Here is a 25,803-nt window from a genome sequence, read left to right on the forward strand (position 1 = left end):
TTCTTCTAGGGTTTTTATGGTATTAGGTCTAACATTTAAGTCTCTAATCCATCTTGAATTAATCTTCGTATAAGGGGTAAGGAAAGGATCCAGTTTCAGCTTTCTACTTATGGCTAGCCAATTTTCCCAGCACCATTTATTAAATAGGGAATCCTTTCCCCATTTCTTGTTTCTCTCAGGTTTGTCAAAGATCAGATGGCTGTAGATGTGCGGTATTATTTCTGAGGACTCTGTTCTGTTCCATTGGTCTATATCTCTGTTTTGGTACCAGTACCATGCTGTTTTGGTTACTGTAGCCTTGTAGTATAGTTTGAAGTCAGGTAGCGTGACGCCTCCAGCTTTGTCCTTTTGACTTAGGATTGTCTTGGCAATGCGGGCTCTTTTTTGGTTCCATATGAACTTTAAAGCAGTTTTTTCCAATTCTGTGAAGAAAGTCATTGGTAGCTTGATGGGGATGGCATTGAATCTATAAATAACCTTGGGGAGTATGGCCATTTTCACGATATTGATTCTTCCTATCCATGAGCATGGTATGTTCTTCCATTTGTTTGTGTCCTCTTTGATTTCACTGAGCAGTGGTTTGTAGTTCTCCTTGAAGAGGTCCTTGACATCCCTTGTAAGCTGGATTCCTAGGTATTTTATTCTCTTTGAAGCAATTGTGAATGGAAGTTCATTCCTGATTTGGCTCTCTGCTTGTCTGTTACTGGTGTATAAGAATGCTTGTGATTTTTGCACATTGATTTTGTATCCTGAGACTTTGCTGAAGTTGCTTATCAGCTTAAGGAGATTTTGGGCTGAGACAATGGGGTTTTCTAAATATACAATCATGTCATCTGCAAACAGGGACAATTTGACTTCTTCTTTTCCTAACTGGATACCCTTGATTTCTTTCTCTTGCCTGACTGCTCTAGCCAGAACTTCCAACACTATGTTGAATAGGAGTGGTGAGAGAGGGCATCCCTGTCTTGTGCCAGTTTTCAAAGGGAATTTTTCCAGTTTTTGCCCATTCAGTATGATATTAGCTGTGGGTTTGTCATAAATAGCTCTTATTATTTTGAGGTATGTTCCATCAATACCGAATTTATTGAGCGTTTTTAGCATGAAGGGCTGTTGAATTTTGTCAAAAGCCTTTTCTGCATCTATTGAGACAATCATGTGGTTCTTGTCTTTGGTTCTGTTTATATGCTGGATTACGTTTATTGATTTGCGAATGTTGAACCAGCCTTGCATCCCAGGGATGAAGCCCACTTGATCATGGTGGATAAGCTTTTTGATGTGCTGCTGAATCCGGTTTGCCAGTATTTTATTGAGGATTTTTGCATCAATGTTCATCAGGGATATTGGTCTAAAATTCTCTTTTTTTGTTGTGTCTCTGCCAGGCTTTGGTATCAGGATGATGTTGGCCTCATAAAATGAGTTAGGGAGGATTCCCTCTTTTTCTATTGATTGGAATAGTTTCAGAAGGAATGGTACCAGCTCCTCCTTGTACCTCTGGTAGAATTCAGCTGTGAATCCATCTGGTCCTGGACTTTTTTTGGTGGGTAGGCTATTAATTGTTGCCTCAATTTCAGAGCCTGCTATTGGTCTATTCAGGGATTCAACTTCTTCCTGGTTTAGCCTTGGGAGAGTGTAAGTGTCCAGGAAATTATCCATTTCTTCTAGATTTTCTAGTTGATTTGCGTAGAGGCGTTTATAGTATTCTCTGATGGTAGTTTGTATTTCTGTGGGGTCAGTGGTGATATCCCCTTTATCATTTTTTATTGCATCTATTTGATTCCTCTCTCTTTTTTTCTTTACTAGCCTTGCTAGCGGTCTGTCAATTTTGTTGATCTTTTCAAAAAACCAACTCCTGGATTCATTGATTTTTTGGAGGGTTTTTTGTGTCTCTATCTCCTTCAGTTCTGCTCTGATCTTAGTTATTTCTTGCCTTCTGCTAGCTTTTGAATGTGATTGCTCTTGCCTCTCTAGTTCTTTTAATTGTGATGTTAGAGTGTCAATTTTAGATCTTTCCTGCTTTCTCTTGTGGGCATTTAGTGCTATAAATTTCCCTCTACACACTGCTTTAAATGTGTCCCAGAGATTCTGGTATGTTGTATCTTTGTTCTCATTGGTTTCAAAGAACATCTTTATTTCCGCTTTCATTTCGTTATGTACCCAGTAGTCATTCAGGAGCAGGTTGTTCAGTTTCCATGTAGTTGAGCGGTTTTGATTGAGTTTCTTAGTCCTGAGTTCTAGTTTGATTGCACTGTGGTCTGAGAGACAGTTTGTTATAATTTCTGTTCTTTTACATTTGCTGAGGAGTACTTTACTTCCAATTATGTGGTCAATTTTGGAATAAGTGCGATGTGGTGCTGAGAAGAATGTATATTCTGTTGATTTGGGGTGGAGAGTTCTATAGATGTCTATTAGGTCCGCTTGGTGCAGAGATGAGTTCAATTCCTGGATATCCTTGTTAACTTTCTGTCTCGTTGATCTGTCTAATGTTGACAGCGGAGTGTTGAAGTCTCCCATTATTATTGTATGGGAGTCTAAGTCTCTTTGTAAGTCTCTAAGGACTTGCTTTATGAATCTGGGTGCTCCTGTATTGGGTGCATATATATTTAGGAGAGTTAGCTCTTCCTGTTGAATTGATCCCTTTACCATTATGTAATGGCCTTCTTTGTCTCTTTTGATCTTTGATGGTTTAAAGTCTGTTTTATCAGAGACTAGGATTGCAACCCCTGCTTTTTTTTGTTCTCCATTTGCTTGGTAGATCTTCCTCCATCCCTTTATTTTGAGCCTATGTATGTCTCTGCATGTGAGATGGGTCTCCTGAGTACAGCAGACTGATGGGTCTTGACTCTTTATCCAGTTTGCCAGTCTGTGTCTTTTAATTGGAGCATTTAGTCCATTAACATTTAAGGTTAATATTGTTATGTGTGAACTTGATCCTGCCATTATGATATTAACTGGTTATTTTGCTCGTTAGTTGATGCAGTTTCTTCCTAGCCTCGATGGTCTTTACATTTTGCCAAGTTTTTGCGATGGCTGGTACCGGTTGTTCCTTTCCATGTTTAGGGCTTCCTTCAGGGTCTCTTGTAAGGCAGGCCTGGTGGTGACAAAATCTCTAAGCATTTGCTTATCTGTAAAGGATTTTATTTCTCCTTCACTTATGAAACTTAGTTTGGCTGGATATGAAATTCTGGGTTTAAAATTCTTTTCTTTAAGAACGTTGAATATTGGCCCCCACTCTCTTCTGGCTTGTAGAGTTTCTGCCGAGAGATCTGCTGTTAGTCTGATGGGCTTCCCTTTGTGGGTGACCCGACCTTTCTCTCTGGCTGCCCTTAAGATTTTTTCCTTCATTTCAACTTTGGTGAATCTGGCAATGATGTGTCTTGGAGTTGCTCTTCTGGAGGAGTATCTTTGTGGCGTTCTCTGTATTTCCTGAATTTGAATGTTGGCCTGCCCTACTAGGTTGGGGAAGTTCTCCTGGATGATATCCTGAAGAGTGTTTTCCAACTTGGTTCCATTTTCCCCCTCACTTTCAGGCACCCCAATCAGACGTAGATTTGGTCTTTTTACGTAATCCCATACTTCTTGCAGGCTTTGCTCATTTCTTTTTCTTCTTTTTTCTTTTGGTTTCTCTTCTCGCTTCATTTCATTCATTTGATCTTCAATCGCTGATACTCTTTCTTCCAGTTGATCGAGTCGGTTACTGAAGCTTGTGCATTTGTCACGTATTTCTCGTGTCATGGTTTTCATCTCTGTCATTTCGTTTATGATCTTCTCTGCATTAATGAGTCTAGCTGTCAATTCTTCCACTCTTTTTTCAAGATTTTTAGTTTCTTTGCGCTGGGTACGTAATTCCTCCTTTAGCTCTGATAAGTTTGATGGACTGAAGCCTTCTTCTCTCCTCTCGTCCAAGTCATTCTCTGACCAGCTTTGATCCGTTGCTGGTGATGGGCTGCGCTCCTTTGCAGGGGGAGATGCGCTCTTATTTTTTGAATTTCCAGCTTTTCTGCCCTGCTTCTTCCCCATCTTTGTGGTTTTATCTGTCTCTGGTCTTTGATGGTGGTGACGAACTGATGGGGTTTTGGTATAGGTGTCCTTCCTGTTTGATAGTTTTCCTTCTGACAGTCAGAAGGACTCTCTGTTGGTCTGCTGGAGATTGCTTGAGGTCCACTCCAGACCCTGTTTGCCTGGGTATCAGTAGCAGAGGTTGCCGAAGATAGAATATTGCTGAACAGCGAGTGTACCTGTCTGATTCTTCCTTTGGAAGTGTCCTCTCAGGGGTGTACTCCACCCTGTGAGGTGTGGGGTGTCAGACTGCCCCTAGTGGGGGATTTCTCCCAGCTAGGCTACTCAGGGGTCAGGGACACACCTGAGCAGGCAGTCTGTCCGTTCTCAGATCTCAACCTCCGCGTTGGGAGATCCGCGGCTCTCCCCAAAGCTGTCAGACAGAGTCGTTCGCGTCTGCACCGGCTCCCGCTACTTCCCCTGTTGGTCTTCAGCTGTGCGCTGTCCCCAGAGGTGGAGACTACAGAGACAGGCAGGCTTCCTTGAGCTGCTGTGAGCTCCACCCAGTTCGAGCTTCCCAGCGGCTTTGTTTACCTACTTAAGCCTCAGCAATGGCGGGCGCCCCTCCCCCAGCCTCGCTGCTGCCTTGCGGATAGATCGAGGCAGACTGCTGTGTTAGCAGTGAGGGAGGCTTCGTGGGCGTGGGACCCTCCCGGCCAGGTGTGGGATATATTCTCCTGGAATGCCTGTATGCTTACAGCGCAGTATTGGGGTGGGAGTTACCCGATTTTCCAGGTGTTGTGTGTCTCAGTTCCCCTGGCTAGGAAAACGGATCCCCTTCCCCCTTGCGCTTCCAGGTGAGGCGATGCCTCGCCCTGCTTCAGCTCTCGCTGGTCAGGCTGCAGCAGCTGACCAGCACCGATTGTCCGGCACTCCCTAGTGAGATGACCCCAGTACCTCAGTTGAAAATGCAGAAATCACCGGTCTTCTGTGTCGCTCGCGCTGGGAGTTGGAGACTGGAGTTGTTCCTATTCGGCCATCTTGCTCCGCCCCCCTTGTTTATTTTTTAGAAAAACAAAGATTTGATCATTTGATCTTCTGTATGGTGAGACCACTTTCACTTATGGCTACTCTGATGTATATAATTTTATCTTGCTACTCATTTGAGGTTTGGTTTGTTCTTGCATTTCTAGTTCCTTGAAGTACATCATTAAATTGTTTATTTGAATTCTTTCTACTTTTTCAATGTAGACATTTATTGCTGTAAACTTCCCTCTTCATACTGCTTTTGCTGTATCTCATAGATTTGGGTTTGTTTTATCTCCATTTTCATTGTTTTAAGAAATTTTACATTTCTTAATTTTTTAATTTATTCATTGGTTATTCAGGGGCATGTTGTTTAATTTCCATGTATTTGTGTAGTTTTTAAGGTTCCCCCTGTTATTTATTTCTAGTAGCATTCCCTTGTGTTCAGAAAACATACTTGATATGATTTCTACTTTTTTGGATTTGTTGAAACTTGCTTTGTGGCCCAATATATGTTTTATTCTGAAGAATGTCCTATGTGCTGATGAAAAGAATGTATATTCTACAATTGGGTGAAATATTCTATAAATATCTGTTAGACCTATTTGGTCTAATGTAGTTTAACTCTAGTGTTTCTTTGTTGATTATGTGTCTGTCCTGTCAATTACTGACAGTGGAGTGTTGAAATGTTCTGCTATTACTGTGCGGCGGTTCTCTCTCTCCCTCCCTCTCTCTCTCTCTCTTTAAATCTATTAATGTTTTCTTTATATACTTGGGAAGTCCAGTGTTGGGTATATCAACAATTATAATTGCTATATCCTCTTGCTGAATTGACACCTTTATCATTAAATAGTGACCTTCTTTGTCTATTTTTACAGTTTCTGATTTGTAGACTATTTTAGCTGATATAAATATAGCTGCTCCTTCTCTTTTTGGTTTCCAGTTGCATGGAATATCTTTTTTTATTCCTTCACTTTCAGTATCTTTCACTATATGTGCCTTAATAGGTAAGGTGAGTTTCTTGTAGACAGTATATACTTGGGACTTGTTCTTTTATCCATTCAGACGCTCTATGTCTTTTAAGTGGAAAATTTAGTCTATTTACACTCAGTGTTATTGATAGGAAGTTACTACTGCCATTTTGTTGCTTGTTTTCTAATTGCTTTGTAACTCCTCTTTTCATTTTCTCCCCTTTTCCTTTGTGGTGAAGTTATTTTCTCTGGTAGTAAGTTTTAATTTGTTGTGTTTTACTTTTAGTAAACTTATTGTAAGTTTTTGCATTATGGTTACCATGAAGCTTACAAAAATATCCTGTATAACAAGTTATTCTGAAGAGATGACAAGTTAGCTTAGATCGCAAAGAAAATAATAGAAACAAATGAAAAAAATTTACACTTTAACTTTGCCCCTCTGATATTTTGACTTTCATTTTTCTCAACTGACATATTTTTATATTATATATCTCTTAGCAGGTTGCTGTAGCTGTTATTACTTTTGATAGATGTTTATTTGGGGCTTCAAATTCAGTTATGAGTGAATTGCACACCACAATTACAGTATTAGGATATTCCATGTTTGTCCATGTGCTTAATTTTTCCTGTGGGGTTTTATACCTTCAAATGCTTTCTTTTTGCACATTTGTGTTTTGTTCTTTCAAACTGAAGAACCCCCTTTAGCATTTCTCATAAGAGAAGTCTGGTGGTGGCGAATTCTCTCAGTTCTGTTTGTCTGTAAAGGACTTTATCATACCTTTATATCTGAAGGATAACGTTGCTGGATACAGTATGCTTGGGCACTGGATTTTTTTCCTTCTGAACCTTGAAAATGTCCCACTCCCTCCGACCCTGTATGATTTCCATTGAAAGATATGTTACCAGATAAATGGGAGCTCCTTTATGTATTGTTTGCTTATTTTCTCTTAATGTTTTTAAGATCCTCTTTTTCTCCTTTGCCTTTGAGAGTTTGATTATTATGTGCCTTAAGATAGCCTTATTTATGTCGTATCTGTTTGGTGTTCTCTGACCTTGCAGTACCTGGATATTTATATCATTCTCAAGTTTTGAAGAGTTTTCTGATTTTTTTTATTTGAATATGTTTTCTACACTTTGCTCTTGCTCAACTCCCTTTTGAGCACCAATAAATCCTATATTTGGTCTTTAGGGTAATTTTCTATATCTTGGAGACAGTCTTCATTCCTTTTCATTCTTTTTCTCCTCTGACTGTGTATTTTCAAGTCACCTGTCTTTGAGCTCCCTAATTCGTTTCTCTGCTTGATCCATTTCACTTTTGAGAGCCTCTAATGAATTTTTCAGTTCAGCTAATGTAGTCGTTTCAGTATTTCTGTTTTTTAAAATTATTATTTCAAACTCTTTAATTTCTCTGATAAATTTCTGAATAGATTTTCTATGTTATCTTGGAGATCATAGAGTATTCTAGAAATTGTTATTTTGAATTCTTGGTCAGAGAGCTCACATATCCATGTTGTTAGGATCATGCAGTGATTCCTTTCTTTATTCATATGGGATGGTCCTGGTTCCCCATTTTCCGTGATTTTTTTTTTTCTTTCTTTCTTTCTTTTTTTTTTTTTTTTAATGGACATCTCTGTCTTTATGTGGAAGTACTAGCTATTAATTCCAGGCTTGTCTGTGTGGCTTGTTTTGGTTTTTATTGGATATTGTTTTTTAGTAATTCCTTGTAATTTAACTGTTGGTTTTCTTTCTTTTTTTCTGCTGCTAAGTTCTGGCCTTCTTTTAAGCACTAGATAGCATCTTGAGCATAGGTTTGCTTTGCTTCGGTAAACAATTAGTGTGCTGCCTATCCTGAATAGGGGAGGTCCCCAAGGGGATATCCCAATAGTGTGAGAAGGCTGGGTAGGGGTTCATGCCTAGGGGACCTGTGAAACCAACCTCCTACAGTATGGTGCTGCTGAACAGCCGCTTTGACTTGGTATCTCCTTTGCATGAATTACAGAACAGAGTTTTCAGAGCTGGGGATAGTAGTCATACCTCCCCCTTTGTCTCTGGATGTCCTTAGGGATGTTTCTTTCTTCAGGCACTTCCCATGCTTCTGGTGGGTTGAGGCGGAGACAGGCCTCCTGCCAGCATACTGAAGATGGTGGGGAAGCTGGTTATCTACCTCAATCTCACATTTTGCAGCCCAGAAACCATGAGTAAAGGGGAAAATTTCTGTGCACTTGGTTCTGGGAAGATTTGGGGGAGGGCTATTGCAGATATGAAAGTCTGATTCTCTTACCACTTACTGAGTTTCTTCACTTCTCTGTGGTACCAGGAACTGTCTTATCCTCGTATTTGAGCTCTGAGATATGGCTGATGATAGTCTCAGAAATGAATATTTGTTTTTGGATATCTGTGGGGGGCTGGGGGAAGGGTGAAGCCAGCTTGCTTCTATGCTGACATTTTGGAACTGAAGTCTTCTCTGCCAAAAATATTATAGTAGGAAGCCTTTTATCAGGCAGATAGTTGGGCCAGTTTACCACTAGGAGCCATCCAATTCTAAACTTCTGTTTCTGTGAGACACTGTACAAAATTTTTCTAATTGCCTAGAATACCTAAGTGAGATGGGAATGACATGTCTTCAAGGAACATTATTCAGCATAGAAGGCATGCTGTGAAAACAACTTATTGTAGCAATAGAGAAAAACAGTGTTTTATTAGAAACCTCAACCTAATCCATATAAAAAAGTAAGGAATTCAGCCGGGTGCGGTGGCTCAAGCCTGTAATCCCAGCACTTTGGGAGGCCGAGACGGGCGGATCACGAGGTCAGGAGATTGAGACCATCCTGGCTAACATGGTGAAACCCCATCTCTACTAAAAATAAAAAAAATTAGCCTGGCGAGGTGGCGGGCGCCTATAGTCCCAGCTACTCGGGAGGCTGAGGCAGGAGAATGGCGTGAACCCGGGAGGCGGAGCTTGCAGTGAGCTGAGATCTGGCCACTGCACTCCAGCCCGGGCGACAGAGCGAGACTCCGTCTCAAAAAAAAAAAAAAAAAAAAAAAAAGTACGGAATTCTATAAAAAAGAAAAACAAGTAAAATAAAAGAAATTTATGCCCTGTAACTTTACATGTTCCCATTGGGGGTGATTACAGATTGGGTCATTTTATCACATACACCTGGACAAATTGTGTATTGTTTTTCTTTTTTAGTCAATCTTGGCTGAGTTCCAAAAGGAACTGTCATATTCTAAGTACATAGGTTCCATGGCATAAATTTGCATTCCCACTGCAGCTTCTCTATCAGCTCTGGCAGTGTTGCCCAGGGATGCTTTATTGTCAACAATTGAGAGATAGCTCACAAGAGGAGGAAGCTACCAAAATATGCAACTACGGTCTTCTTAGGCAAGAGGTGGCAAGAGCCAAAACTTTGAGATGTAAATTATTTGGGTAATTGTAAAAGTATCCTTTCCTCTCATAGGGTGGAGACTGTGGGGAAGGAGTTCAGATCCGCAGCCTTTCCTGCATGGTCCACAGTGGTTCAGTATCTCATGCAGCTGGACGGGTCGAGGATGCACTGTGTGGAGAAATGCCCTTTCAGGACAGCATCCTGAAGCAGCTGTGTTCTGTGCCTTGCCCAGGTATGCAATGCTAGTGACTGGGATTGCCTCCCATGGTGATCTTTTTATTTATTTTACTAATTTTTCCTGGAGATGCTCTAACTCATCAAAATTAAATTTTTAGAAAACTTTAATTCATTTTTAATTGTGATTATCACTTTGGTATATACCTACTGCTTTGAGGGAGCCAAAGTAGGCAAAAGAAAAAAAAAAAGGCACTGGATTTGGAAACTTAAGAGCTAAGTTAGAATCATATCTCTATCACTTCTTTGTTTTACGTGGGATAGCCCCTGTGAGCAATGATTTCTTCGTCTAGAAACTGTGATGTTAATTCCGTATCTAACAGCACCTAGCACATTGGCCAGCATAAAAAAAATGTTGACTGAATTCTGGGTGTTGGCATGGTGGGAACCAGTAAGGCTATGAGTTCATGAAAGCACTCTGTAAATGTGAAGTTCTATAAATTGGAAGGTCATTATTAGTTACATAAAATGTATCAGTTTATTTTAATCCTAGTAGCACAATGTAGTTTGTATGGCATAAGTTCAAGGTGACAACATATTTTATAATACAGTGTATAACATATATAATATATATAATGTATGTATGTATACACACATATATGCATGTATAAAATACATATAAATATTTATATGTGTATATTATACATATAACATACATGTATATATGTATTACAAACAAAAATATTTGTGTACATAATTTATATAAAGATATATTTATATAAATTATAAATTATATTTCTGGAGTGAGAAAGATGTTTAAGGTATTAAATTAAACATTCTTTGGTCCAAAAGATAGTTCATTTCAGTGACCTACTTATTCTCTTTTATATGGTTTCTATGAACATCCATTTTATGATGTTATTCTGATCTTTGAACACTGTTACCATAATTTTTATATCTCTCTTTTAAAAGTTTTATTAACACTAGCAGATACATAATATTTTCTAGATGTGACTATTACAATTTGAAGCAAAGTAATAACAATCTAGTTTTTGGCAACTTTCTTGTTAAACAAGATTAAACTATAAATTACTTCGTCATTCTTAGGACATACTGATTGGAAAATTGATCGATATAAAATGTGTAGTATCTGGAACTGCACGTATCACTGCAAATCTCTGTGTGAGCCCTGCCCATGCAAATGTTGTCCAGTGCCACTTTTCATGCTGTTTTCTCCACCCTGTACTACATGACTGTCCAGGAGACTGCCATTTGACGGAATGGTCAGAGTGGAGCACATGTGAATTAACCTGCATTGACGGAAGAAGCTTTGAGACTGTGGGTCGCCAGTCTAGATCAAGGACATTTATAATTCAGTCTTTTGAGAACCAAGACAGCTGCCCCCAACAGGTTCTAGAAACACGCCCTTGTGCAGGTACGAAGAGCACTTTTCAGTTCTTTAGCCTTGATTGATCAATGCTTATTCTAAGTGAGGTGTAATAGAACTGCTATTATCATATTTACTTACAGGAGGCAAATGTTATCACTACACATGGAAAGCAAGTTTTTGGAACAATAATGAACGAACTGTGTGGTGCCAGCGTTCAGATGGCGTTAATGTCACAGGTATTCCTGCCTAAGACTCATGTGGGCACTTCACAAAGACCCCTGAGTGTTGTCATTTGTGAGAAGAATTAGCTTACAAATTATAAGCAAGGGGTGACTTGGGCAGGTAGCTTAGATGAATTTTATTACAAATTTTCATTAGATGTTTGCATCTTAGAAAGAAAGCAATTCAATTTTAAGACCTATAAAAATATCAAAAATATCAAACAACTTAAAGAAATAAGCTGAAATACAATAAAATGTCCTTAAATATCATGATCTGAGATAAAGACTGAAAAAGACAGATGCTAGTAAAATTTTAAATCATGTCCCTTCTCAATAAAACGTTTCAAATGACATATCTTAGCATGTGTGTGTGCAGTACTCAACTGATATAAAACATACTCAGAAGTTGAAATTAAAGAGGCTAATAAAGATAAAATTTAAAAATTAAAATATTTTGTATGTTAATGATGCAGAAAGCTTTTATAGTGTAAATTACAGGTATTTGTATTCACGTACTGGATGCTTAGTTTTTGAATATTTTGTGAGTCATGATTATTACTTAATATCTAAATATAGACTGAGCGTAAGGTCCCTCATTCATGATGACAGATAGTATTTGATTGTACAATTGGTCTTCTCAATAATTTTTGAGGTTTTTTTTGTTTGTTTGTTTTGTTTTGGAGACAGAGTCTCACTCTGTCACCAGGCTGCAGTGCAGTGGCACAATCTTAGCTCACTGCAACCTCCGCCTCCCTGGTTCAAGCGATTCTCCCTCAGCTTCCCGAGTAGCTGGGACTGCAGGCGCCCACCACCACATCCAGCTAATTTTTGTATTTTTAGTAGAGACGGAGTTTCACCTTGTTGGCCAGGAGGGTCTCGATCTCTTGACCTCGTGATCTGCCCACCTCGGCCTCCCAAAGTGCTGGGATTACCGGCATGAGCCTCTGCGCCCAGCCAATTTTTGAGGTTTTTAAATGCTTTCTTGTCCAAGCAAATTAAATTGTCATTATGTTTACTTAGTACTATGGTTTACAGAGAGCTTGTGCAAGAGCTGAAATGCCCGTAGGAATAGAAGTATTGTCAACTCCTCCTTTTTCTTGTTTACTTTCTCTTGCACTATTGTATTCTTTTTAATTCATAGTTTATCCACAAAATAATTTACTTAAAGCTACTTACCCTTTCTGTAAGTTGTTAAAACTAAATATACTCTAAGTGTCCCTAGTCAGGAACACAGAAGGTATCATACTCTGCAATATGCTGAGAGTTAACGTACTTCTGGGGGCTTTGCTGTCGATTCTCTGCACAGAATTCCTCTTGCACAGTGTATAACATGCAGTCATCTGATGAAGAAGCTCAGGTCACCGGTATCATCTGATAAATATTACTAAAGCTTAATTTAATTCTTAGAATTAAAAAATATGTTTTATAACCTATGTAAAGTCCAAGATTTTCTTTCCTATTCCCAAGAGTCCTCCTCCCACTGAGTACTCCTGCTGTGGAGATCCCTGGTTTAAAGAGCGGAAACTCTCCCCCCGCCACTACCAACACAGTTGGTAGAAACAGGACTGTGTGGTTATTGCCACTAACACCCAAATTATCGATTTCACACCTAGATGCTAATTCTGGACTGTGAATTTTGCTTTTTAAAAATTTCTGTGTGGATTCTTTGTGTTATTTTTCGAGTCACAGTGAGAATTTGGCTGCTTCATTCCCAGGGACAATGTAGGTCTGACTGTTCCCTACTCTGCCTTAGGCCCAGAGCTTTTCGCTAGCTACAAAGCTATAAACTATAATGGGTTGGCAATTGTAGTTATGCAAAGGCTAGAACCTTTCAATGCAACCAGTACTATATAAATGGTGCTTAGTCAAATTGTCTCTAGGCTTTGTCTCATGTCTCTTTTACTACCTTGAATTTAGCAAAGCAAGACTAGTATGTAAATGATTTTCCAGTTATAGAGACATACATTGTCTCATCCATTTACTCAAAAATATGTACGAAGCAGCAACAAGTACTGTGTCAGATGTTTGATTGTCTCTCCTAGAGCTTCGGTGCTTGCTCTTAAGAATGTGTTTGTATGTGACTCTGTGTGTATGTATTGCAGTTGATTTACATTTAAAAATACTACCAATGTGTTTGATACCATGGTCCCGTGAATTCATTCGTGGCATTCTTTTAGCATTTACTGGATTGTTGAAATCGGCCTAGTGCCTAGCTGGGCGCTCAGGAGCTGGAGCAGTATATATGTAGAAGGAGTATTCCAGCAGATATGTTTTCTGCTCCTGAGTTTAAATCTAGATTTTGTCAATTCTTCTACAGATTCTGGCTCTCATAGACTTTGCGCTCAAGCACAGCCATATGGTAGAATCACATCGCCAATAAACAAGTATAAAAACTCTACCTCAAATAGCCTCTGTTAGAAGAGCCTCCCATCTCAAACAATTCATTTTAACATAATCAATAAAATAGGCTTGGACCACAATGTTGGCAAATAGATTTTTCAAAAATAATAATACTGTTGCAAAGAGGCCAGTGCCACAGGTTAAAAAAATACCAAAAAATTAGAAATATGTATCATAGAGAAATCTGCAAATGACGATGGAATTTCCTTTGTAGGAGGCTGCTCCCCTGAGGCCCGTCCCGCTGCCATTCGGCAGTGCATTCCAGCCTGCAGAAAACCTTTCTCCTACTGTACACAGGTGAGTCATATGCTGGAGTCTTCTATAAGTGCATTAGTTGCCGTGTTTTATATATACAATCAGATGTTCTCCTGTCTGCTGCAGCTCAAGCAGCAGTTCCACATGCCCATGATACCATCTAGAGGCATTTGCAGGAGTAATCCCAGTTATAAAGAATTTCTTGTCAGGACCATGAACTAAGGAGAACAGTCTTTTTCTATAAATCTGTCTGTAGCCAAATCTGTCTTTCAAATGTCTAATTTATGTTATTATAAATTATAGCTCTATTTACCAATGAGTATTCTCAGTTGACTTACGTCTTTTCTTCTTAACCTTTTATACGCCTCACCTATTTTGAAAGATATTATAAATGTTCATATTTGCTGAAGTTATTATGTAAATTGTATTACACTGTGATTACTGTTGAGTGAGTACATTTTTAGTCTATTTTAAATAAGCTGAATATGTGACTATGGTTGAAAAAAATATGTGTGTGGGGTAGGGGATGTGCGTGTATTTTTTTTTTTCAAAGCTGAAATTTATTTATGCTTTTTCTCCTATAACTCCCATCTACCACAACTCAGGAATTAATGTAAAACATGTAATGTATTCTAATCAATGGCACTCATAGTGTGCAGTGCATTATAATTTTTAAAAACTATACTAATTATTTTAAAGAAACAAGCTTCTTCTTATAGTATGCTTATTCTAAAAGTGATTTCATTAAAAATTCAAGTACTCAGTCCTATTATTGGCCTTGCAATTCAAGATGGGTTAATTCTTTACCACAGAAAAGACAGTGGGTAAGCTTGCAGAGGGGAATAGAAGGAAAAGAGGAGAAGTTCAGGAACAACTCCATTTGGGTTAATGATGTTTGAAAAGTAGAAATTGTAGCTTTTCACCAACTCTCTAGATGTCCTCTTTAATTAAACAGAAATTACTTTTTTTCCTTGAACTCTTGAACATATGATTGGTTACAACTTTTCTCTCATGCTAAAAATAGAGATGCATCTTGAGAATATGACTTTAATAGCTGAGCATATACAAACTTTCTTAGATCTCTCTACTATGATATGAAGATATTATTTTGTGATACTTTCAATTAAAACCAACTGAAAATATCATATTTATGTATTATTATTATATGACTACAACCTGAACTAAACTATGGGCAGTTAACATGTGCTTTTCTTACCTTTTTCCTTTTGTAGAAGATTGAGGTGCCTTGTTTACTTTTAGTATCTATTTATCCTCAAAATCATGTGTTCAGTCAATAATTGGTGACCTAAATAAAGTTAACTGGTTGTTGAAGATTGGCATGAGTGGCTTTGTGAAGCTAAGATCTGTTCAGAAAATGCTAGATAAATAGCTTTAGGTAAGGAGCCATAAGAGCAAAGTCATAGAGATTCATAATCTTATGCTTATTCTCTTCCACTCTTCTCTATTGTCTGTATACTTGCTGGAGGAAGAGCTGTTATTTTCATGTTCACTTCCAGAGACAGATAGGAATCTTCATCCATCATGTCTCACAATAATCTGCTTCTTGGTGACATTCATTGTACTTGAAAATGACCAGAAACTTACAGACAAATATAAAAGACCCATTGTCACAATGCCAACTAGGGATGTGATGTGGAGTGATACTTGAGTTATTACAAGGAGGGAGTAACTCAGATAGCCATAGGTATATTTCTCTTGAGCATGTGTCTTTGGCGAAGTCTTTTATCTCCCATGTAAGGCTGCCCTCCTTGAGTGCAGAAGTAAGCCTACGAGCAGAGACGTAGTTTCATATGGTTACATCAGCAGCAGCGAATCCGTACAGGTCTGCAGCAATTTGACTCTTGCCTCCTCAGAGGAAAGAATTCATCTGAGGGGCGTAAAGCAGAATGAGAGACTAAGGCAAGTATTTGAACAAGAGTGAAAGTTTATTAAAAAGTTTCAGAGCAGGAATGAAAGGAAGTAAAGTATACTTGGAAGAAGGCCAAGTGGGCAACTTAAGAGATCCAAGTGCCCTATTTGACCTTTGACTTGGGTTTTATGTGTTGGCATGCTTCAGGGGTGGGGGTTGTTTCCCTTCTCCCCCAATTCTTCCCTTAGGGTGTGCCATCCACATGCACAGTGACCTGCCAGGACTTGGGAGGGGCCGCATGCACAGTGTGTTTACTGAAGTTGTACGCATGCTCACTTGAGGCATTTTTCCCTTACAAGTTGTGTGTTCCTAGAGGAAGGTCATACACCAGTTAAACTAACATTTTGCCTCTTAGCATGATTGAGCCCATTTGCTTAACTCCTGAGATTTTATCAGGAAGCTGCTGACCACCAGCTTCAGGTGTTTTCTATCTTTTGGGAAACTGCCTTTCCCTAGTGCTGGCTACAACCAATTATTATGTTAGCGAGACAGTTTAACAGCTGCCTAACCATCACCTACTGGTTGCCTGACATTCCTGGTGGAGGACCCTTCTCCTGTCCTGCTTATGTCTTCTTAGCTACCGACTCTAACAGTTAGTAGTCAACAGTAAAAGGTGATGGAGGGATTTAGCAGCTGTGATAGCAAGAGCACTTAATTCAAAGAAGGTATGTACATAATCCCTGTTGCTTTGCTTCTCAGTAGGAAGGGTGGGTTGGAGCAAGTAGGCAAGGATCTGAAACAAATGGAGATAAGAGTTGAAAATAATTTGATTAAGTGCCATAAACATCTCCATAAGAGAGGAAAAGATGGCCAGGCACAGTGGCTCACGCCTGTAACCCCAGCACTTTGGGAAGCCGAGGCAGGCAGATTTCCTGAGGTCAGGAGTTCAAGACCAGCCTGGCCAACATGGTGAAACCCTGTCTCTATTAAAAGAAAAAATAAAGACAAAATTAGCTAGGGCATGATGACAGGTGCCTGTATCCCAGCTACTCAGAAGGCTGAGACAGGGGAAGTGCTTGAACCTGGGAGGCGGAGATTACAATGAGCTAAGATTGCACCATTGCACTCCAGCCTCAGTGACAGAGTGAAACTCCATCTAAAAAAAAAAAAAAAACAAGAAAAGAAAAAAAAAGAAAGAGAGGAAAAGACATAGTTAATTAACTTTATTCACAAAGAACTATGGTTTAATATTTGGCAGGTGTCACAATTGTAAACACATTTGAAAAACCTAACATTTGATTTAAGAGCTGACTTTGGAATTTAAAAAGACAAACTCTGTATTTGATTTTCATGTCATTGGTAAGTCAGTTGCCCCAAACCCTAAATTGCCATGATGTATAGTGCAAATATTAAGTGATTTTAACATTCATATTTTTATTCATTCATATGTTCAACTCACTGTGTAACCATAAAAATATTATTTATGCTATAGGGTGGAGTCTGTGGTTGTGAGAAGGGCTATACAGAGATAATGAGATCAAATGGTTTCCTGGATTACTGCATGAAAGTACCAGGCTCAGAGGATAAAAAAGCTGATGTGAAAAACCTTTCTGGGAAAAACAGACCTGTGAATTCAAAAATACATGATATTTTTAAAGGATGGTCTCTTCAACCACTTGATCCAGGTGAGTTTCAGTTGTAAGAAATGAGAATTTTCTCACAGGAGGTCTATATTTTGACTACTTCTCATGATGGAAGGAATGGAGGGAAGGAGGAAAAGAGGAGAGAAGAAAGAGGCATTATGGCATAATTCAGCATTTCTCAGATTTGAATATTGCATGATGCATGAGTCCCTTTAAATGTACAGTGTTTTCATGAATGGTTGAACATAGGTCTCTCAACCCCAGTCTAAGAGACAGTGAGTTAAGTAACAAAATAATATCCTTTGAAAATATCTTTCTTTTTTCTTGGGCTGGGGAGAGGGTTTCACTCTGTCACCCAGGCTGCAGTCCAGTGGTGTGATCTCAGCTCACTGTAACCTCTGCCTCCCAGGTTCAAGCGATTCTTCTGCAATAGCTTCCCGAGTAGCTGGGATTATAGGTGCCTGCCACCACGCCTGACTAATTTTTCTGTATTTTTAGTAGAGACAGGTTTCGCCATGTTGGCCAGGCTAGTCTCAATCTCCTGACCTCAAGTGACCTGCCCGCCTTGGCCTCCCAAAGTGCTGGAATTACAGGCATGAGCCACTGCACCTGGCCTGAAAATGTCTTTCAATCCTAAATTATCTCTGAGAAAAGATGTACTCTTATAACTGAATTTGTATATATAACTAAAATGAGAAAATTGGAATAGAATCTCAAGAACTTATAAGAAATGTCCAGAGATCCTATTTGCTTCAAGAAACACCGGTGAAAAGGTAAAGAGTATCAGTTTTAAACATAGACAGACCTTACTGGCCCCATGGCTTACACACACCTGTTTTGTGATTAGCTGTAGTTTCTTAACTTCTCTGGACCTCAGTTTTCTCATCTATAAACTCAATCTAGTGGTATTTATCCTGCAGGATTGTCATGGATACTGCAGTATTAGGCCTGCAGTGCTCAGTAATCGACTCTTACTAAGTGCAGGAATGGACATTTATTAGATGCTTTCTGTTGCCCTGTGGCTCTGTGCTGGCTGGTTGTACAGCATGAAATGTCTCATTACGTTCTTAGAACCTAATGAGATGTTATCATCCCATTTAAGAGATGAGGTAACTGAAAATGGCAGTACAGGTTAATGTTATCAGTTTCACACCACCAGCAAGTGACAGAGGAAGGTTTTAAAGGCAGACCTTTAAGGCTTTTACAAACCCCTGTCCCTGCTTCCCACTTTGTCAATTGGGTAGAAGGGGAAAGCCAGAGACTCTGTGGTCATCAGACATACTTCTTTTAGAACAAAATGCTGAAAATGACCAAGCAAAGCAAAGCAAAGCAACATAACTCCTGGGGCATGGGAAGGGAAGAGACAGAAAAAACTCAGGCAAATATACCCTAGGAACTTTCCTACCAAACCCTAGGCCTTAGCCATACCAGAAGTGTCTTGATGACCCGTTTAAATGAAACACAATCCAAAGCCCAGGCCCAAAGAAACACAGATCTAACTGGAGAAGCAATATTTATACACCTCAGTCAACTTTTAAGAATTACCACCATGTCTTAGTTAACTTTTGATTCCCCTGCGTGTCTGGGAATGCCAAAGGTGTTTAAAAACATCTCATTAGCTTTAATGCTAAATTAGAAGTAGATTTAAATGTGAAGGAAGTATGATATTAAATATAGCCAGGTTCACCCATTGCCTGTGGACCCTATTTCTGAAAGAGAATTAAATTGAGGTCCCAGGGAAATGAGTCTTTGAATCCACAAATAAGCCCTTAACCTTTTATCCATGGATGGAACTTGGAGATCTAACTAAAACAACAATATCATATGTGTGAGTATACGTGTATGTGTCTATGTGTGTCTAGATACACAAAATGTTATGTATTCACACATATATATGTATATTGGGATATAAGTTGCGTATGTGCGTGTGCTTATATTTGTGTATATATAGATAAGTGTATATAAAATATATATTTGGTCTTGAGAGAGTTTACAACTTTCACTAGGTTCTCATGGTGAGAGTGTAAATTAGAGCAACCTGTCAGGAGGACGATTAGGCCATGCTAATATATTTATTTACCTGTCATATATTTTGACCTAAAATGTTCCTCTAAGGAACTCATCATGCAGTTATATACACATATACTAAAAGAAGTCTGTGAGTTATATTAATTATATGATTGCTTATTATAGCAAATGAATGAAAACAATATAAATGCCCACAAATAGAATAATGGGAAACCCAAAATATAATTGTGTCATGGTGAATCACAGGGATACTAAGAAGAGGTAGACCTTCTTTTATGAACTAATATGAAAATATTTCCAACCTATATTGTTTAGTGGAAGAAAAAGTGCAAATCAAAGTGAATGATATACACCATTTGTGTCTTTTTAAGAAGTGTATGAATTGGTATACGTGTGCTCAGGTGCTTGCATATGCAGAGAACTAGAAAGATTCACAAGGAAACTGGTAACAGTAATAGCTACTCTGTAGGGAATTGAGAGAGTAGTGGGAAGACTTATTTTTCACTACGTATCTTTTTTAGTAGTTAGAAGATTTAGCCTATCTTTTATGTCCTTATAGAATACATTAATGCTTTTTTTAAGTAACATGGCTTTAAAGGTTTTGTACCACCACATACCTCTAAACTGGGGATTTAAAAGCACTGGATCCTCCCAATGCATCAATCAGGGTGTTATGGATTATAAGCTATAAGGAAAGTTCTCACTCAGGAAAGACTTTTTGTTTGACCAATGTAAAAACTCAGAATAGGCCATTTCGTCATTAGTGTTTCAAAGAGATTAGAATCCAAGCTTTGGTAAAAGTTTTATGACCATAGAAAAATACCATTACTACATTGAACCTTATTAAAATCTGATTGAGACTTGAAAGTGTCCTATAAGCAAAAGCTATAATAGGTAATTGTAATGTAATTGAAAGTAATTGTGATTTTATTCAAAACAAGTGTTGTTTAAAATAGATTTTGATTATTTTTCCCCGCATAGAAGCTTTTCAAATAAGATACTGTTATGTGTATTTTGGACCTGTAGTTAATTACATTCGTGTAGTATGATGAATCTCTGTATGTGTTTCTTTCAGAAATAAATGGAATTCATTTGGGATACTGAGGTATTGCCTTTGTCAGTCCAATTCTAAGTTTAGTTAGCTATATGCTCACATAAAATAGAGCAAAAAAAATATTAGAGTGACAGAAACAACTCAAGTTTCTATCATATGTAGAAAAAGCATATATATATTTGTGAATGTATGTATATATATACTCAAGCTTATATCTTATATAGAGTAAAAGTAACATAATAGATTAAAATATATGGTTAATTCATTTTGTTAACTGTAGTAAACATCAGATCCAAAATAATGTGTACTTGTAGACACATGGTCATAATTTTACAGTAATTTGATGAATTGATTAACTTGTTTGGTCATGTAGTTTTTGTTTGCCTAATGTCATTTTGGAAGTAGAGCCACTAAAAATGGTCATAGTAGTTTTCTTTCCATGCAAAGTTGTCTCTTCATTATAATTTTCTTTGTTCTTTTTATGTTGTCAAATGTTTTGCCATATTTTTGTGTATGCATATGACTATAAACACCTTAAATTCAAATTAGCCTACCAATTGACTGGATTTTATGAAATAATGATTATCAGTGTTTGTTTGGTATTATGAAAAAATTTGATTGACTATCTTATATTTTCCATTTTCATTTCTTTTTCATCATTTGAGAGCTGTTACCTATGGGTATTTCCACTTATGCTTATGACTTATGCGTGTCTCAGAATTCAGATAAAAAGTAAAACATTCAGTAACATAAAAATTTTGGTGCCATGAGGTTACACCTAATGCTTTTGAGAGTTAATTTGCTAAAAATCAAACAACAATGCAAACTGTTTATCTATAAAAGTCCATTGAAAACCGTGCCATGTAATATTTTAAAGTTTTTTTCATAGACATAATTTCTAGTAGGAAACCCATATTCCTATGATGTTCTAAGACAATCTTTTACACCTGGCAATTTACAGAGTATGCTAGAACATTGCTAACTTCTGCAGTTGAGTGCACAGTTGGCTAAGGTGCTGGTGTTCAAGTACAGAACTAATGGTCATCTGGGGTTGTCAGATCTAATGTTGCCCTATCTCTCAAATGCTGCAGACTTCTGTATGCTAAGCTTCTTATGTTATCTCTGTTTTAAACAGATGGCCGAGTAAAAATTTGGGTTTATGGCGTTTCAGGTGGCGCTTTTCTTATCATGATTTTCCTAGTATTTACTTCCTACCTTGTTTGGTAAGTACTAATTAGTAAGTTTATATTCTATATTTTTTTATGGATTTAATGTTATACTTGGAAAAAGTATCTCAGGATCATTGCCCATTATAACAGGATTCTTGAAGCCAAGAAATAATCTTCAACAGTAGAATGGCTGAATAGTTGAAACGAGGAATCATTATTTTGTTCTTATTTGTGATAACATTTTTTAAATTTGGTATTTGAATAAAATGAAAATCATTGGTCAGAACTTTTCCATTTGGGTGTTTTGATTTCGATCAGTAGTTTTCAGCCTTGACAATACGCTGATGTCTCCTAGGGAATCATGCTTGATCCCCCTCCCCAGAGATTCTGATTTAATTAGTCTTGGATGTGGCCAGGTCATCTGGGTGTTTAAAAGCTTCTGAGGTAATTCTAATCTGTGGTCCAGGCTAAGAAAATTACTACAGATAATTTTAGTTCTTAAATTTTGTTCTTAAATTTTGAACGGTTAGGTTAAACTGACTAGTTGGTTAAAATAACCTGTAAGCACATTTTAAATAGTAGAGCAAGTTGTTTTTTTATATTGACAAGCTATGAGACAAAATTTAACTGATGGTCATTTCCAAAAAAAAAAAATAAAAAGCCGTTTTGTAAAGTGACTAGTTTGAGAGTTTATTAATCTCAGAAAATAATAACTAGTTTATGATGCAGAATATATTTTAGTTGATGAACTGCTCTTGAAACCAGACAGAAGTAAATGCAGTTGACTCTTGAACAGTGTGAGGACTGTGGTGCCTACTCCCCACACAGTCAAAAATTCAAGTATAATTTCTGAGTCCCCTAAAACCTGACTACTAATGGCCCACTTTTGACCAGAAGCCTTACCAATAACATAGTCAAATAACGCATATTTTATATGTTTATGAATTATATACTATATTCTTACAATAAAGTAAGCTAGAGAAAAGAAAATGTAATTAAGAAAATCATAAGGAACAGAAAATATATTTACTATTCACTAAGTAGTTATGGATTATCATGAAGGTCTTTATCCCCACCATCTTCATACTGAGTAGGCTGAGGAGGAAGAGGAAGAAAGAGGGGTTGTTGGCCTTACTGTCTCATGGGTGGCAGAGGTAGAAGAAAATCTGCCTATAAGTTGATGCAGTTCAAACCTGTGTTGTTTAAGGGTCAACTGTAGATGTTAATGTTTTCAAGTGTGTTAAGAATATTATATCAGCTTTTTGAGCAGAAGTTTCAATTGATTTTTTTTTAATTTTCATGAGATCAAAGTGTTACTTCAATTTTTTCTCCTAATAAAGATATTTATATTCATCATCTGTTTCAGAGACTATTTTCCTGAGAATTTTTACCCAAGTTTTAATCTTGATTCAAATTCAGCCATTGTCTATTAACCTCAAATTCTGTTTCCAAGGTTACACAGGTTTTTAAATCTTTGCTCTTGGTCAGTGAAAGTTGGTGAAGAAAATAAGATGATTTTAATTCTTTCTGCCACCTATAGTGATAGAAATTTTTCCCTAGAAATTAGATTTCTATCCAACTAACATTTCCCTGTTGTAGTGAAAAGTGTCATCTTCAGTTGGTCATTCATCCTAGAATCAATTTTTTTTTACTGATTTTCTTTATTCAAATTGATGTTTGGCTAGTATTGCCTAGATCTACTCTTAATGAAAAAATGTGAATTTGAAAGCTTTCTATGAGGTTTAAAGGACTAGGAAGCATTCATCACCAGAAAAGATTAAAACAAGGGGGAAATTTCTTAAATTGCAGCAAAGGGGACATGAAGATTTGGCCAGTAGGAAACTACTTTCGAAGCAATCAATAGACCAACCCAGTGTAAGGTAATTAGATAGTCTATCAGTCTATGAAAGCTTAGATGAATTCTAGCTGTTAGTAGCCATATCCCCAAATCCAGATTCTATGCTTCCCTTTTCCCTTAAATATTTAAAAGATTAAAATTTTACATGTAGTAACACATACATTTTGCCTTTTTTATTTTTCTCCATTCCCTTCAACCTAAGAATGTGTTAACCGTAATCTATTCCTTTGACAACAAATGTCTATTAAGGCTCCTTTCTGCATGACTCTAGGCTCTGGGAATTAATTAGGTACATCATTGTATTCTGTTAACAAACCACTTTCTAGATAATTTTTTTATATATATTCATGGGATACAAGTGCAGTTTTGCTACATCGATATATTGCTTTTTGGTGAATTTTTAAATATAAAGTATCAATGAAATTTCTCTTTACTTTTCAGTAGCCAAATTACATACGCATTTATGCACATTGCATCTCATAGACATTTTTTTCATCCTGTATGTCTGCCTTTAATAATGTCCCTGTGGAAGTAGCGCTCATATTTGGACCAGCTCCCATCTGCAGTCTACAGCCAAATGCGTCTTTCTGAAGCTTAGCTCCAGGGATCAGCCCTTTCCTACTCACACAGGAGCTCTGGCTTCCCACTGACAGCAAAACTAAAGTCATGTTTTGGCTGCCTCACCAGTTGACTAAAGTCTTCCACAACTGGAGCCCAAATAACTCTTTCAAATGTATCTGTTACTAATTCCCTATACCCTATACAGGCGGGTATATTGTATAGTCTCAAACACATTTAAGTCTTCATTTTCTAACTAAGGAAAATTTTTTAAAAAAGAAAAAAATTGACTTTTTAAATAAACTTTTTGATTTAGATAAGATAGTAAGTTGTCTATGCTAATATTTAATCAATGTGCTAAATTATAGTTGCATTTATTATCTTATATCATATGTAAATACGGTATTTCACTATATAAAATGCTCATTTTTCTCTAATTTAATATTCATAACACAATTTTATTCAATGTCTCCATCTACCTTTCAGATAAGTCACTCTTATCAGTGCTTTAGTCTTTCTTTCCACAGTTCACTTCAGTATCGGGTTTAGTATATTCATTTCCACCCAAGTTGTTTGAGATCTTTGGATCTCTTTGTACTGCTGTTTCAGAGGTTTTATCCTCACATCCAAATACCTATCTGCATACATTAGGGAGATGGCCATTTTATTTGTCTTGTGTGTATATTTGTGATTTGCAATTTTTTTTAAAAAAATAGCTTTTGGTATAGCAAATGTAGCCCCTCATTATATAAAAGATTTTATAGTCATTGAATATAAGACTGTCGCCTCTTTCTGAAAGATAATTTTTAGGAGGAATAATTTCACATTAGGGCACTATATTAATCCACTGTCATACTACTATGAAGAAATAGCCAAGACTGGGTCATTTATAAAGGAAAGAGATTTAATTGACTCCCAGTTCTGTATGACTGGGGAGGCCTCAGGAAACTTACAATCATGGCCAAAGGCAAAGGAGAAACAGGCACCTTCTTCACAGAGCAACAGGATGGATTGAGTGCTGAGAGCAGGGGAAAGAGACCCTTATAAAACCATCACATCTTTTGAGAACTAACTCACTAGCATGAGAACAGCATGGGGGAAGCCATGATTCAATTACCTCCACCTAGTTTCTCCCTTGACATGTCGGAATTATGGAGTTTATGGGTATTACAATTCAAGATGAGATTTTGGTGAGGAAACAAAGCCTAACCATATCAGGCACTTAGGGAACTGCCCCTCTGATTTTCCAAGGAAGTTTCTGCTTCTGTGGCTTACTCCTTGTTTCCCATTGCTAGCTATTGGTACTCTGCCTGTTCATTAATCCCTGTAAAACTCAAATGCCAACATTTTCCTTTTTAAACAATCTGGAATAATTTGTTCATGTCCCTTTTCTCGTGGTATTTATGCCATTATAATATTGTAGTTATTTATATAAACATCTTCCTCCTCTATCAAACCCCAGGGAGTTTGGGTGGAGAGAGGTAATGACTATGCTTTATGGATTGTTTTAAAGCATGAATTTGATAAAGATTTATTGAGCAAATAAATAAAATGTATTAGTAAAAACTAATTTATTGCCCATGATTTTAAAAAAAAAGAGTCTAGGAAAAAAAGTCTAATATTTATATGTCAAATATTACATACATTGCCTTATTCAATCATAGTAATCCAAGGAGGTGTTGCTATTGCCATCCCTATTTTAAAGAGTAATTGATCCCTAGTGAAATTTCTTAACTTTTCTGGGGTCACCAGCATGGTAGAATCAACCCCAGGTTTGCCTATCCCTAGAGTGCACGCTCTT

General features: G+C 37.5%; 1 protein-coding gene across 1 annotated transcript in view; it reads left to right on the forward strand.

Annotated features, from left to right (window-relative positions):
- LOC104673357 (thrombospondin type-1 domain-containing protein 7B-like) overlaps positions 1-25,803 on the forward strand; it is a 327,106-nt gene that overhangs the window by 296,663 nt on the left and 4,640 nt on the right. Inside the window, exons 12-17 of the mRNA XM_030916127.1 lie at positions 9,455-9,614; positions 10,818-10,991; positions 11,087-11,182; positions 13,782-13,864; positions 17,185-17,377; positions 21,553-21,640. Of these exons, the coding sequence (XP_030771987.1) occupies positions 9,455-9,614; positions 10,818-10,991; positions 11,087-11,182; positions 13,782-13,864; positions 17,185-17,377; positions 21,553-21,640 (794 nt within the window). The remainder of the gene's footprint in view (positions 1-9,454; positions 9,615-10,817; positions 10,992-11,086; positions 11,183-13,781; positions 13,865-17,184; positions 17,378-21,552; positions 21,641-25,803) is intronic.

Source organism: Rhinopithecus roxellana, chromosome 14 (genome assembly GCF_007565055.1).
Source record: "Rhinopithecus roxellana isolate Shanxi Qingling chromosome 14, ASM756505v1, whole genome shotgun sequence".
Classification (NCBI taxonomy): domain Eukaryota; kingdom Metazoa; phylum Chordata; class Mammalia; order Primates; family Cercopithecidae; genus Rhinopithecus; species Rhinopithecus roxellana.